General features: G+C 46.7%; 1 protein-coding gene across 17 annotated transcripts in view; it reads right to left on the bottom strand.

Moving 5' to 3' along the window:
• IGSF3 (immunoglobulin superfamily member 3) overlaps positions 1-14,912 on the bottom strand; it is a 132,548-nt gene that overhangs the window by 44,610 nt on the left and 73,026 nt on the right. For 9 of the 17 annotated variants that reach the window (XM_060401604.1, XM_042253051.2, XM_060401612.1 and 6 more), the window contains exons 5-7: positions 13,580-13,969; positions 8,985-9,386; positions 3,199-3,603 (exon numbers count right to left, since the gene is read on the bottom strand). In XM_060401604.1, the coding sequence (XP_060257587.1) occupies positions 3,199-3,603; positions 8,985-9,386; positions 13,580-13,969 (1,197 nt within the window). Of the gene's footprint in view, positions 1-3,198; positions 3,604-8,984; positions 9,387-12,110; positions 12,171-13,579; positions 13,970-14,912 lie in introns of all 17 variants that reach the window. The other 8 variants (XM_042253039.2, XM_027973542.3, XM_060401565.1 and 5 more) reach the window with 1 other exon arrangement.

Below are 14,912 nucleotides of genomic sequence, written 5' to 3' on the forward strand. Positions count from 1 at the left end.
GCCAAAGTCTCCCTTTATCATCCACCCCAACTGCTTCTGAATGACATTCATACCTGGATTCCCACCCCTATTTCCCAGTTTTTGGACTCTGGCGAGTCCTGATCTCTCGGAGCCTCAGATATTCCATTTATAAAACGGGCAAGCAGTATTTTCTTCTCAACGCTGCAGGAAAGGCGACTGAGGCCCATCCACACCAAGTGTCCAATACACGCTCTGACTCGTGGCCAGCCCTCTGGAATTTCTCCACTCCTACTTCCCCAAATAAAAGCTCTAGTAACAACCAGGGTGTGTGAGGAAAAGAGTAAAAATGAACACAAAGCCCTTTGGAAAATATTAAGTGCTAAGTGCATAAATATTTGATAAGGAGCGATCAGAACACTTAAGGGGGATGCACTCTCTCTGGTGCCGCAGTCCCTCCCAGGAGCTGCGCACGCTCAGCCTCAGCTCCCACCTTGCTCTCTGCGGCCCCCAGAGGGCCAGCCAAGTGCATTACCATGCTGCTCTGAGCAGAGGCCAAGCACCCGGGCACTTGCTCCCAAGTCTCCCATGCCAGTCGCTGCTTGTTCTCGCTTCATGGTGAAATTACAAACAAACTGACTCAGTGTAAGCCATGTGAGAGTTAAATATATAGCCCTCAGAGCAGATCCTGGGTCCCCTAACTCTTCAGGGGGCAATAAAATGATATAATGGAAAATGGAGGTATGTGGATATCAGAGCAACCTAGGCTCCTTGTTCCAATCTGTTTTCCATCTAACAAGCAAACTGTCCCTATCAAGGCTCCTAAACACTGGGAGCCTGGGTTTCCTCATTAGCAAAATGGGCATAAAGACATCTATATTATTTCACTGCTGGATGAATATGAAAAGAAAACAGAGGTATTAAGCACAAAGCCTGGCACCCAAGAGGTATTTAGTACATTTCTGTCCCCTTTCCCCTTTAGCTGTTATTGTTTCAGTTGCTAAGCCATGTCTGACTCTTTGCAACCCCAGGGACTGTAGCCCACCAGGCTCCTCTGACCATGGGATTTCCCAGGCAAGAATACTGGAGTGGGTTGCCATTTCCTTCTCCAGGCGTCTTCCCGACGCAAGGATTGAACCCACATCTCTTGCATCCCAGGTGGATTCTTATCACTGAGCTACCTGAGAAGCCCTACTTCCCTTTTAGTAGCACCAGAATTAATCCAAATCCAAATAACTAGAATCTTCAATGAACAAATTCTTTTTTCTTTCCTTAAGTAAATTCCGTCTTAGCTTCTAAGTAATAAGACAAGCAAGCAAATATTAGGAATTTATTTGAAAAGGCAGCACCAGTCAAGGTCCTAGGGTCAGTACCTCCTCTGCCTTCTATAGCTGGAACCACGTGATGGGCACTGAGGGGGTTCACAATCTGACCGTGAGGACAGAGGAGACCACAAAGGATGCAATTATTCAGAGAAGCAGACAAGCAGGTCCCTCAGCATCTTCCACAACAAGGGTTCACACAAAACAGGGTCTCTGCTTAACCCCCCATTAACCTGCAAATCCACTTCAGCAGAACAGCCTCTGCCCTGGCATCTTGCTGTCCAAGTTTCAGCTCTAATTGGCCAGGGAACCATCCCATCACTTATCCAAGTCATTCATTCCAAACAGGACCCTGCTATGGGGCTAGAAGAGGTGAAGGATAAGCCCAGATGTTGCCACTTTGTAACCTCACGTTGCTGAAAATAACAAACACTGTGATCATTTGCAGTGGTGGCACAGATGGGGTTTGGGCGCACACCATGGCTGTGAGCCATCAGAAACACCCTTTTTGCATGTTGCTCAAACCATCTTTGCAAAGTCGGTGAGGTATCTCTGCAAAGTCTTTGCAAAGATCCCACCCTTCACTGCATGGCTGCTGGTGCTCTCCTGCTCAGGGCCAGGCTCCTCCCTCTGCCTGCCACCAACCTAACTGGAGACAGGTACAGACAGAGAGAAAGAGCAGCAGAAACTTACCCTCTCATTAGAGGAAGAGCCTGATCAAGGTGAGAGTGTTTGCACACTGCCCCCTGACTAAGGCTCCCCAAATGAGTGTGTCCTTACAACCTGATGCAAGAAAGATCCCACCTGCCCAGGAGAGGGGAGCTCTCAACTGCTCCAATCCAGGGCAGGAGGGCAGGGCCTGGGTCAGGCAAACAGTGTGGGGGAAACGATTCAAACATGGCTCCATTTACCAGCTACATGACCCTGGGCTGATCACTTGACCTTTCCTGGGGTTGTTGTGAAATTTTGATAAAATAATCCCAAGCACCCCGTGCAAAGCAAACATTCAGTAAGAGCCTGTATTCTCCCTTTCGCCTCTGAGGTTCCTGTCTGCAAACAGGGGACAATGGGTACCTTGTTCACAGCACTGTTGCAAGGATCATAGGAGACGACATTAAGAGACAGAGCTTTCCACAAACAGTCAAGTTGGCCTGCATACCCCACGGATATCAACATCGTCTCACATACACACAAACACATACTCATACAAGCGACTGGGGAAGTGTTCTGGATTAAAGGAATCTAAAGAGACATGGCAACTAAATATGATTGTGACCCGTGACTCAATGCGGGTTTGGAAGGAGGAAACACTATAAGAGGCGTTTTCAGGACAACTGGCAAAATGCTAGCACTGTCCTATAATCGTGTTAAATTCCCAGAGTCTGACAATGCTGTTGTGGTTCTAGAGTGTCTGCGTGCACTCAGCCGTGTCTGGCTCTTCACTATCACATGGAATTCTCTGGGCAAGGACACTGGAGTGGGTTGCCATTTCCTGCTCCAAGGGATCTTCCTGACCCAGGGATCGAACCCACGTCTCCTACACTGGCAGGCAGATTCTTTACCACTGAACCACCTGGGAAGCCCGCTATTATGGTTGGGTGGGACCCAGTCCTGATCTTCAGAGACCCACACTGAACTATTTAGGAGGAAGTGTCCTGATGCTGGCAACTTAACTCTTAAGTCTCAAAATCGACAAAAACTGACACACGGAGGGAGAAACAAACACGGTAAGATGTGAACAACTGGTCATCACAGGAAGGGAATACGGGTTTTGTAGCTTCCTGCACACGTGAAATTTCTCAAACTAGAAAGCTGGGAAATAAAAGCAGCCCGTCCAAGGGCTCAGCACTCGACTCGTCCTGCCTCCCTGCATCTCAACAGCTGGAAGAGGCACGTGGGACCCCCCCAGGACCCTCACCTGGCTGCAGCACCCGGATCTCTAGCAGGTTGGAGGTCCTCTCGGCCAGCCGCATCCAGCTGTTGTTGTAGTTCCTCCGCCACAGCTCCGCCACACACTGGTACTTGCCCGCCTCCGTGTCGCTGGCTCGGCTAATGCTCAGCCGGACGTTGTTGCTGGATTCTGCCTTCTCGATGGCCGTCCGGGTCCGGAAGCTGGAAGATCTGTCCCCCCACTGGACTCCTCCATCCCGGGTGAAGGTCACCAGATCGTGGAACTCGTTGGTGCCCACCGGCTGGAACCACCACGTCACTGACACAGGGACCCGGGAGAGATAATGGGGTTTGATGATGCACTGCAGGTCGAAGGACTCGTTGTAGGTTACCCCCGGTGTGCGGGAGACGGCAGTGACTGAGAAGCCCGTTTCTGGAGAGAGAGCAGAGAGAGGAAGATAGACACATCCATCTGCATGGAGACAGACACTTGGCTTCCTCAGGGCAGTGGGACGCAGTGACAGCTCCTGGCAAAAGCTAACAGAACAAAGGCTCACACACGGGGCTGTTTTGTTTTTTTTTTTAATTGGAGGCTATATACTTTATAATATTGTAGTGGTTTTTACCCTAGATGTCCATCGGCGGACGAATGGATAAGAAAGTTGTGCTATATATACACGATGAAATATTACTCAGCTATAAAAAAGAATGCATTTGAATCACTTCTAATGAGGTGGATGAAACTGGAGCCTATTATACAGAGTGAAGTAAGTCAGAAAGAAAAACACTAATACAGTATATTAAAGCATATATATGGAATTTAGAAAGATGGTAACAATGACCCTGTATGCGAGACAGCAAGAGACACAGATGTAAAGAACACGGGGCTCTTTTGATGCTCAGGCCAGTATTACTTCTGCTAGCGTGCTGACACACAAACCCAACAATTCACAGGACCTCACAGAAAGAGGCTGGCGGTGATTATCCTTAAGCAGCACTAGCAAACCCTTCCCAATGAAACGTTCAGTTGGATTTCTGTCGCGTCGATGCCCACCGCACCCCTGAACAGCAGAGACTGAGTGCATGGAGGCGGGACCATCCCTAGACAGCTTGGATTCCACGATGAAACAGGAGAATGAAGCCCAGTGCCGACTGCCTTCAGGCCTGGCCCATCAGCGCGCTTCTGATGGAGAAGCGGGAGGCAGGCGGGGCAGGTGCCCTTGCTCCCTGGGCAGGGCAGCTCGGGCTGGCTCCCCAGTCTGACCTCCATCTCCTCATGGAATCCAGGGAAAAGAGGCAGCAAAGGACCCACAGCAGGAAGGACCAATCTTCAGAACGGGGGACCTTGGGCAAAGCGGGGCCCTGCAGGTGTGCTAGGCTGAGTCTCTCCATATTCCAGCATCCCTAACCCCAAATACTGACTCCTCAGGACGGGTGATTAGAGTCCCGTCAGCCCTGACAGTATGATGGACCATTAACACATTGGTTACGATCCTACAACTGAGCAGCCAGAATTTCCTGAGCACTATCTGTGTGCCCTATCTAACACTGTGCAGGAGACGGGGATCGAGACCATCCCCATGGAAAAGAAATGCAAAAAAGCCAAATGGCTGTCTGGGGAGGCCTTACAAACAGCTGTGAAAAGAAGAGAAGCAAAAAGCAAAGGAGAAAAGGAAAGATATAAGCATCTCAATGCAGAGTTCCAAAGAATAGCAAGAAGAGATAAGAAAGCCTTCCTCAGCGATCAATGCAAAGAAACAGAGGAAAACAACAGAATGGGAAAGACTAGAGATATCTTCAAGAAAATTAGAGATACCAAGGGAGCATTTCATGCAAAGATGGGCTTGATAAAGGACAGAAATGGTATGGACCTAGCAGAAGCAGAAGATATTAAGAAGAGGTGGCAAGAATACACAGAAGACTGTACAAAAAGATCTTCATGACCCAGATAATCACAATGGTGTGATCACTCATCTAGAGCCAGACATCCTGGAATGTGAAGTCAAGTGGGCCTTAGAAAGCACCACTATGAACAACGCTAGTGGAGGTGATGGAATTCCAGTGGAGCTATTTCAAATCCTGAAAGATGATGCTGTGAAAGTGCTGCACTCAATATGTCAGCAAATGTGGAAAACTCAGCAGTGGCCACAGGACTGGAAAAGGTCCGTTTTCATTCCAGTCCCAAAGAAAGGCAATGCCAATGAATGCTCAAACTACTGCACAATTGCACTCATCTCACACGCTAGTAAAGTAATGCTGAAAATTCTCCAAGCCAGGCTTCAGCAATACGTGAACCGTGAACTTCCAGATGTTCAAGCTGGATTTAGAAAAGGCAGAGGAACCAGAGATCAAATTGCCAACATCCACTGGATCATGGAAAAAGCAAGAGAGTTCCAGAAAAACATCTACCTCTGCTTTATTGACTATGCCAAAGCCTTTGACTGTGTGGATCACAATCAACTGTGGAAAATTCTGAAAGAGATGGGAATCCCAGACCACCTGACCTGCCTCTTAAGAAACCTGTCTGCAGGTCAGGAAGCAACAGTTAGAACTGGACATGGAACAACAGACTGGTTCCAAATAGGAAAAGGAGTATGTCAAGGCTGTATAGTGTCACCTTGCTTATTTAACTTATATGCAGAGTACATCATGAGAAACGCTGGACTGGAAGAAGCACAAGCTGGAATCAAGATTGCCGGGAGAAATATCAATCACCTCAGATATGCAGATGATACCACCCTTATGGCAGAAAGTGAAGAGGAGCTAAAAAGCCTCTTGATGAAAGTGAAGGAGGAGAGTGAAGAAGTTGGCTTAAAGTTCAACATTCAGAAAACTAAGATCATGGCATCTGGTCCCATCACTTCATGGGAAATAGATGGGGAAACAGTAGAAACAGTGGCTGATTTTATTTTTCTGGGCTCCAAAATCACTGCAGATGGTGACTGCAGCCATGAAATTAAAATACAGTTACTCCTTGGAAGAAAAGTTATGACCAACCTAGCATATTTAAAAGCAGAGACATTACTTTGCCAACAAAGGTCCGTCTAGTCAAGGCTATGGTTTTTCCAGTGGTGATGTATGGATGTGAGAGTTGGACTGTGAAGAAAGCTGAGTGCCGAAGAATTGATGCTTTTGAACTGTGGTGTTGGAGAAGACTCTTGAGAGTTGTTTGGACTGCAAGGAGATCCAACCAGTCCATCCTAAAGGAGATCAGTCCTAGGTGTTCACTGGAAGGACTGATGTTGAAGCTGAAACTCTAATACTCTGGCCACCTGATGTGAAGAGTTGACTCATTGGAAAAGACTCTGATGCTGGAGAGATTGGGGGCAGGAGGAGAAGGGGATGACAGAGGATAAGATCGCTGGATGGCATCACCAACTCAATGGACATAGGTTTGGGTAGACTCTGGGAGTTGGTGATGGACAGGGAGGCCTGGCATGCTGCGGTTCATGGGGTCGCAAAGAGTTGGACACGACTGAGCGACTGAACTGATCATGTGCCAGGCATGGTGCCAACTGCTTCACTTTCACGTCACTTCACTGAATCCTCAAAACAACCTTGCAGGACAGGTGGGCTTAGCACTCTTTTCTTACAGAGAGGAAACAGAGGAGGCCCAGAGAGTGTATATAAATTGCCCAGTATCAAGCTGCCAGTAAAAGGCAGTCAGACTACAAACATGTATATCACTGATTCCAGGGACTTATTAGGTGGCTTTACTCCTGGGAAGCATAAGGCAGTAGTTAGGTTAAAGGCACAGACCCTGGAGCCAGATGCCCAACTTCGACACTTTCTACTTGTGTGATGTTGAACGAGTTACTTAATCTTCTGCCTCTATTTCCCCACCTGTAAAATGGGTCTTTGTGAAGACTGAATGAGTTAGTATATGTAAAATACTTGGAATAGTACCTTCCAAGGTACTATTACAGTATTACTGCATTTTGTTACATATATAGTAATACATTGTAATACTTATTATTACATATATAGTTCGTTTTTTTTTAAAAAAAGACTTAAAGGAAAGTATTTTAAACTCCATTGGTAAAAGACAAGGTACGGAATGAAATCTTTTGGCAGAGTTAGGTCAGAATCCCTTGGTAAGTCCTGGCTGTGGGAACCACAGATATACGATGAATATGAAAACATTTCAGAGGACAGGGACATCACTGGTGGTCCAGTGGTTGAGAATCAGCCTTCTAATGCAGAAGACTGGGTTTGATCCCTGGTCAGGGAACTAACATCCCACATGCCATGGTGCAGCTAAGCCTGTGCCCCAACAAAGACCCAGAGAAGCCAAAAGGTAAAAAAACAAAAACCATATACACACGGTTTAAAAAAAATTCAGAGGACAACCTGATGCTATAAAATTCCTTCTACCTCTAACCACCCCTCAAGACATTCCTAGCCTCACAGGAAGGAGAGACGCCCCCTGTTGGACACCCAGGACTCTCCTCATAGGTTCCTTTCCCATATGTCCACAGAGGATGCTGAGCAGAGGTTCAGGGATTGAGCTGAACAGGAAACTCAACCACTAGATGAGGTTTCCAGACACAGAAATCTGAGCTGCATGGTGAGTGCAGAAAGCAGGTCAGTCTTTGGGATTAAGCTTTGGAAAGGAAAAGTAGTTCTGATCTGGGGCGGGTGGTGACACAGGGCTTTGGTGAGGGCAAAACCACTTGGGGCTGCCCCTTCCAGTGGGGTGTGCCCAGAAACAGCAGCAGCCCTCCCAATGAGGAAGGTGAGCATGGTCCAGGGGTGGGATGCGAAATCGCTGAGGACAACTGATGTCACAGTCTCTTGGCAAACAGGAACACCTAACATGACAAGGTACCTTCCCAGCAAAGTAGCTGACTGGTCTTGTAAAATGTAATATACAGATTCCATTAGGCAGATAAATGTTGATGGAAGCCTCTTTAACTACCCCATGAAAAGGAAATCTAATATACCCTGTTTTAGCCAGGGTATCAAGGTATCTTAATTTCGTGCTAATCAGGAAATGGCTTTCTTTAGGAAGAGCTGTATGGAGGAAAAGATAAAAACATAGGCTTTGAAAAAAATTTTAAGGCAGATTGCTGGCTTCCTGGGTTCAAGACTGTGGGTTTGTCATTTAAAAGCTATAGCCCTGGGCAAATGAGTTATCCCCCCTAAGGAGTCTCCTTGTAAAATGACAGTGTTTACTTATAGGCTAGGTGAGGATTCTAAGGGACAATTAAACTTTATTTACACTCAGCCAGGAAGGGTAGTAAATGGTAAATAAATGGTGAAAGGTTTTGTCCTACCCTTCTCTGCCAGGCTCTAAACTGCCAGGAGGGCTGAGCCCCTGCTTCCATTCTTCTAGGTTAGTTTTAGCAGTGGTCTTTGCTCCTCTATCTGGGACCACCCAGGCCAGAATGCTTACAACTTCATTCCTACCACCCAGACCCAGGAGTAGTAACAGTGCCCGGTTGTCACCCATCCCCTGGGCCCACCATGCTGAACCACTGTTGGTTCCCTGAACCCCATCCATACTTCATCAATGCTTTCTTCAATCAAAACCTTTGGAAGGTGCTGTACATTTCCCATGTGCTTCCCTGGTGGGTCAGATGATAAAGAGTCCACCAGTGCAGGAGACCCAGGTTCGATCCCTGGGCTGAGAAGATCCCCTGGAGAAGGAAACGGCAACCCATTCCAGTATCCCATGGACAGAGGAGCCTGGCAGGCTGTAGTCTACGGGGTGGCAAAGAGTCAGACACGACTGAGTGACTTTTTCTCCTAAGTGTCTTGATACGGGAGCATCTCCCACAACGGTCCCACCAAAAGACAGCAGAGCTTACTTACCGAGAGCGGTGATGGAGACAAGAGTGCTAGCCCGGCGCTCCCCCACGATCTGCCACTCGTTGTCCACGGCCCGCACCCATTCGGTCACGTGGCATTCGTACTGGCCCTCGTCTTCCTTCCTGGTGTTGAAGATGCTCAGGCTGAACGAGTTGGGCTGGACCTGCTCCATCTGGACGCCCCCAAAGCTGCTGCGCTCCCAGTAGGATGTGCCGGGCTCCACAGTGCCGTCTCGGTCCAGCCACATGATGTTGCTACGGCGGTTCTGCCGGTCCACCAGCTGCCAGATGACGGAGAAGCGGCTGGGTGGCCGGCCCGTCGTCCGGATGTTGCAGGTAAGGTGCAGACTGTCGCCCTCCAGGATGACGCTGGCATTGCTGGCCACATCCACAAAGATGCTGCTCTCTGGGGAGAGGGAGAGAGTGCCACGCTGGGGCTTTCTGGGCTCCACTGTGCCCTCCCCACAGACGTCACAGGAGAAGGGGTACGAATGTCACTCTATTCAGGTACAGGGGACCTGGGAGGATGCAAGCCCTCTGATGCTTGCTGCCACGAGCCCTGGCTGGCTCTGGGCTTTGCTGCCTGGGATTTTAGACCTGATAACCTAGGAGGGCCTTTGCTGGGTACAAAGATAACATGTGGGACATTGAGGGCCTAAGACCTGAAACTGAATCAGAACCTAAGAAATATGTCATCAAACATTACCCTTAGGGCATAAAACAATTTATCAGGTACAGTCAGCCCTCCATATCCATAGGTTCCACATAAATGGATTCAACCAACGGTGGATAGAAAAGATTAAAAAAAAAAAAATCCAGAAAGTTCCAAAAAACAAAACTTGAATTTTGGCAAATTGGCAGCTTTACATAGCATTTACATTGTATTAGGTATAAATAGTCTAGAGATGATGAGTGTAGGTTATATGTAAATCCAAAAAGCCACCTTGTATAAGGGACTTGAGCATTCTCAGATTTGGGGTGGTCTTGGAACCAATCCCCTCTCAGAGTCTGATGGATGGCTAGAATGTGTTCAGCAGGGTTAAGAATTTTTGACTTGGATTTTCAGTGAGTTAAATAGCTTGAAAATTCTACTTCACCTCATCTTCCCATCATTTAGGGCTACAGCAGTCAAATGAAAGCTGAGCAGTCATATATGCCATTTGAGTCTTTCAGAGCAATATCAGGAAGTAGGAAAAAAAGTGCCAGGAAGTATTTGGAGGACAGCACATGCTTTCTTCCTTGGCTGTGAGCAACAATGCAGCGGCAATGGCCTCATTTCACAGAGCGAGTGGCGAGCAACTTTTCAGGCTTTCATCAACAAAGAGGAACAGACCGAAGGCAGTGGCTCGCCTTCCCGTGGCCATCCACCTCGCCCAGGGGTTCTGCTGCTCTCGACCCTGACTTTCTGCCAATTAAACTCCAGGATAAGGATTCTACTCCCTTTATTCCTGTGCTACTCACTTAGCTATCTGACCTCCTCCAATGGAATTATTTAAGCTCTACATGCCTTCTTCAATGGGCTAGGTGGGGAGAGTGTTATTTATATTGTGAATTTTTTAAAGATTATAAAGTAAATAAGCCAATGTCTATAAATCACCTAATACATAGGTTTTCAAAAACTGGTCATCATGATAATTAATTTTACTATTCCCATTAACTATTTGTTTTTCATAAAGACCTTGGGTATTTTAATCTATCTTGATTATGCATATATTATTTTGTATAATTATCTATAGAGATCAAAAAGCAAGGCATAAAAAAACAGAAAGCACCAGATTAATCTGGCTCCAATTTTCTGGGCATCATCCACATAAAACATATACAATTTTGAATCAGTCAATCAATCTAATCCCAGATCAAGGGGCACACCCAATTACTGAGGGGAAAGGCATATCCATGACCATGCATTTGGAGTCAGTCTTAGCCCTGTGTTTTCCCCACAGGCAGAAAGAGGCAAAGATAAGCACTGAGCCCGGGCATGGAGCTCTTGCTATAGTGAACGTGTCGGCCACCCATTCTGGATAAGCTTGTTTCACGTGAAAAATAGACAGAGTGGGGAATAGGAATTTTCCCAGGAGCCACACCAAGATGATTCATGGTGATGATAGATCTCCTAAGTAGCTACCTCTACAGCACTCATGTCTAAAAACTAGGATTTGGAGGCAGACAGACCAGGTTCCAGGCCCCAGTCTACTGCCCCCTAACCCTGCAGTCTTGGGGCTCTTACTTAATCTACACAAGCTTTCACTTCTCCTGTGCAAAATGGAAGTACTAATAGTCCTACTTCTAAAGGTCATGACACTGAGAGTATCAGATCAGATAATTATTTTTCATCATTGTTAATAGTAACAATATTCCTCTTTAGATTAAAGACTCATTAATGACTCACTTCCAGTGCTATCAATTCAAAGCGAGAAATTAAAGAAGGGCAACTTTGGCATCAATGGAAAAACAAAGTCTCCTCTTGCCTTAAGCAGAATGACTTACAAGGCATCACTCCCACCCACTACTATCACCCTAATGGGCTCTTCTATAAGCCCTGGCTCATTTGTTATGATGGCTGCTGTTTGGGAATCTGCTATTTGAGCAAGCCTGAAAAAACCAAGCAGTTAGATGTGAAACTACAAGGGGAAAAAAAAAAAAAAACATTCTGCAGCCCAGGCAAAAGCAAATACAGACACAAAGCTAACTGCCCATTAAGACTATTTACAAGTGTTTCCAAGCTTGAGAAAAAGGCAGCCAGCAATTTAAAACTCTCTGGATTAAATGAAAACCAGGACAGAACTAATGAGAATCTAAGTGCATGGTCACAGCGAAATTCCAAATCAGGAGACTGATGGTGGAGCACAGGCTAAGCGCAGAGCAGTCGATCTGGAGTTAGAAGCAGATATTTCTAACGCAATGCAAGCTTGACCACTAAACGGAATCGGCTTAGCCACTTCCCAGTATGATGCTCTGGTCTCTTCATTCAGAGGATGGACAGAATACTATTGGATTGGAGGGCTGGGAGTGGAGGAGGAGATGAGATGCGCAGAAGCAGTTTGGGCTCTTGGGAGATAAAGCGCCATTAAAATCCAGGTCTTTACTATCACCATTACCGATGTGATTCACTGTGTTCTTTGAGACTTACCCACGTGGCCTTGGGGCAGGATCTGGTGGTGCTGGGGAACTCTAACTACCCAGTTATCTGCTGGAAAAGCAATATAGCAGGCCACAGATCATCAAACAAGTTCTTGGAAGGGGACAGGGGAAATCGCTTAGTACAAAAAACAGAGCAAGGACACAGTGTGGCTGTCCTTCACTGGATCCTTAGAGAACAATGAGGAATTAGTCGCAGATTTAAAAGTAGAGAGTCCGTGGTTAAGGCAAGCAGATTTAAAAGTAGAGAGTCCGTGGTTAAGGCAAGCACAGACCGACAGGAAAATAGTAAAGAAGGGGCATCCAGTTCAACAAATTCCATTCTACAAATATTCAGCAAGCATCTACCCTATGCAAAGCACCATGCTAAGCATTGCAGGGGGAAATAAGAAAGAAAAGAACTTCAAGACAATGAGATGTGTGTCAGAGAGCAATTAAAAAAAAAAATAATAAGCACAAAAGAAAGCCATCCTGTTGGTGAGAAAAGGAAAAAAAACAGCGGCAAGACCCCTGTTGTCTGTGTTTTTCTTCACACTTTAAACTGTATTAAAGATGTCAAAGTGTAAATAAAAATATTAAGGGAATCATTACAGGCCTAAGAGAAAGAACAGTTTGAGCAGTGGAGAAAAAGGTTAAAGGTTAGTTTAAAAACTTCACCATCTTGTTTAAAATCAGAGCATTCTAAGGTTTCTCTTTTTACTAAAAATAAAACTATGAGAGAAATGAGATATTAATAAGGACATGCTGATACTATGAATGATTAAACCCAAGATAAGCAAACACAGGCAGTCCCCTAATCCCGCAGTCCTGACCGATACCCACCCAGACAATGCCAGCTACAAGCAGGCAGGGAGCCCACCTAAGCAACCCTGGAAATGATCTAAAGCTTTAAAAGCCTCTGCTCCAGGATGATGTGAGAGGTCCCATCCACTGACTTTTAAAAGCCCACTTCCAGAAGGGAAGAGACAATTAGGGAAATGCCAATCCCTACACCCTCAAACCCAGAAAGCAAATCTCTCCTAATAATGCTCTTCAGGATTTAAAATCCTCCCATAAAAGACCAACCCTCTTAAGTGAGGTTTCAAGACAGGCACCCACCCATTTCTTCTGGGATTTAATTCCCACATGGGAGTGAACAGCTGTGCTGGAGTCCTGGTTGGTCTCCAAACTGAGCTGGCACTGTTGGCATTTTTACAGAGCTGCTAGCATTCGGATCTGCCAGGCCCCTCGCCAGCCTGCAAACACACACCTGATGCTCTGCCTACTAGAGGGGCAAGGTGGCAGGGTGCTAAGTGTGGGCAGGCGAGCTGGAGAAAGGAGGGGGGTTTTCTCTGCCAGCTGCTGGAACCTGCCCTGCCCTCCCCACAGCTCTTCTCTTCTCCCCGAACTTCCCTGATGATGCTAGCTCTAGGACCAGACCAGTGGGAGGAGGGGAAGAAAGCGGTCCCTCCCTATACTTACTGATGGGGAGGACAATGATGGGTATGTTCTTGGGACGCTTGCTCTCCTTGTCGATGAATTCCCCGGTCACTGTTTTCTCCCTCTCCGTCACACGACAGTTGTATTTGCCGCTGTCCTCCTGGCGGAGGTGGTAGATCTTCAGCACGAAGACACTGTCGCTCTCCTTGACCACTTGGAGCTCGCCCCTGGCCTCCCGATGGGCGAATTCACTGTTGAGGACTGGCACGGCGTTGGGCCCCATGCTGGCGATGAGTGAGCTGTTGAAGGCCCAGGAGACAGCGAAGTAACGGTCAGGAATGTTCTGTGCCTCCAGGATGCATCTGAACTCCATCGGCTCTCCCACCGTGTACAGCCGCTTCTCCGTCTCCAGCCGAACGGTGAACTCTTTGTCTGAGAAAACAAATAACAAAGTGGACGCATTACAAAGTGGACGCATTCTGGGTGACCAAGGGCCCCAGCGCTCCAAGCTGCATCAGCAAATTCCCACCGTCGCCACCTTCTCAACAAGCTGACTACTGGGAAGGCACTGCCATACCTGTCTTAAGAGAAAACTCTCAAATATCTCAGAGGAAACTCAAAGGTAGCCAGACCCAGAAAGTTTAAGGGTCTTGTTAATCCCAATCAAGATGACGAAGCTCTGTCTGCAGCTTATAATGCCTTAGATTTCACTCCCAGAGATCAGCAAGCAATATCACTCCTAATTTTACTTGCATGGCAGATTACAAAGGTCCAACCTTGATCTATATGCCCAGAATTCCATCAAAGCATCAGGAGTACAAATATTTTCAGTAGATATTATAGACATTACCCTGCTAGACTTGTGAGACAAAATTACCCCAGGTGCTGACCCCAATCTTAATAAATATTCTTTCTCTCAGTCTATTTATCTATCTGGAGAGAGAAAAAAAATGTCTATTTTTCTCAGTCTATTTATATATAGAGAGAAAAATGTCTCCCACCCTCATATGAATACTGGAAATAAAAACCCCTAACAAAATTGCATAGGAAAAGTGAAAACTAATGTCTTTTCACTAGACCATCATCCTTCGGATCAAATCTCTAGAAAGATGGAGGGGGCAAGTACCTACTTCCGCTGACAGCCACATGACCTCTAAAACAGTCAATGAACCCAAGCACCCTTCAAAGAACCAGAAGCTTAATCAGGAATGAGGGGAGGGGGCAGGGCAATGATCAAAGAAGGGCTCACTGCCACTAACTGTCCCGCACACCATGTAATGGTGTGTCTGTCAATGCCATGAGACAATTATCGTGTCTCATGGGCACTGGTGGCAGGGGACAAAGGAGTGAAGGGCTGGAGAAGCTTCTGGAAACA

Source organism: Ovis aries, chromosome 1, assembly GCF_016772045.2.
Source record: "Ovis aries strain OAR_USU_Benz2616 breed Rambouillet chromosome 1, ARS-UI_Ramb_v3.0, whole genome shotgun sequence".
Taxonomy (NCBI): domain Eukaryota; kingdom Metazoa; phylum Chordata; class Mammalia; order Artiodactyla; family Bovidae; genus Ovis; species Ovis aries.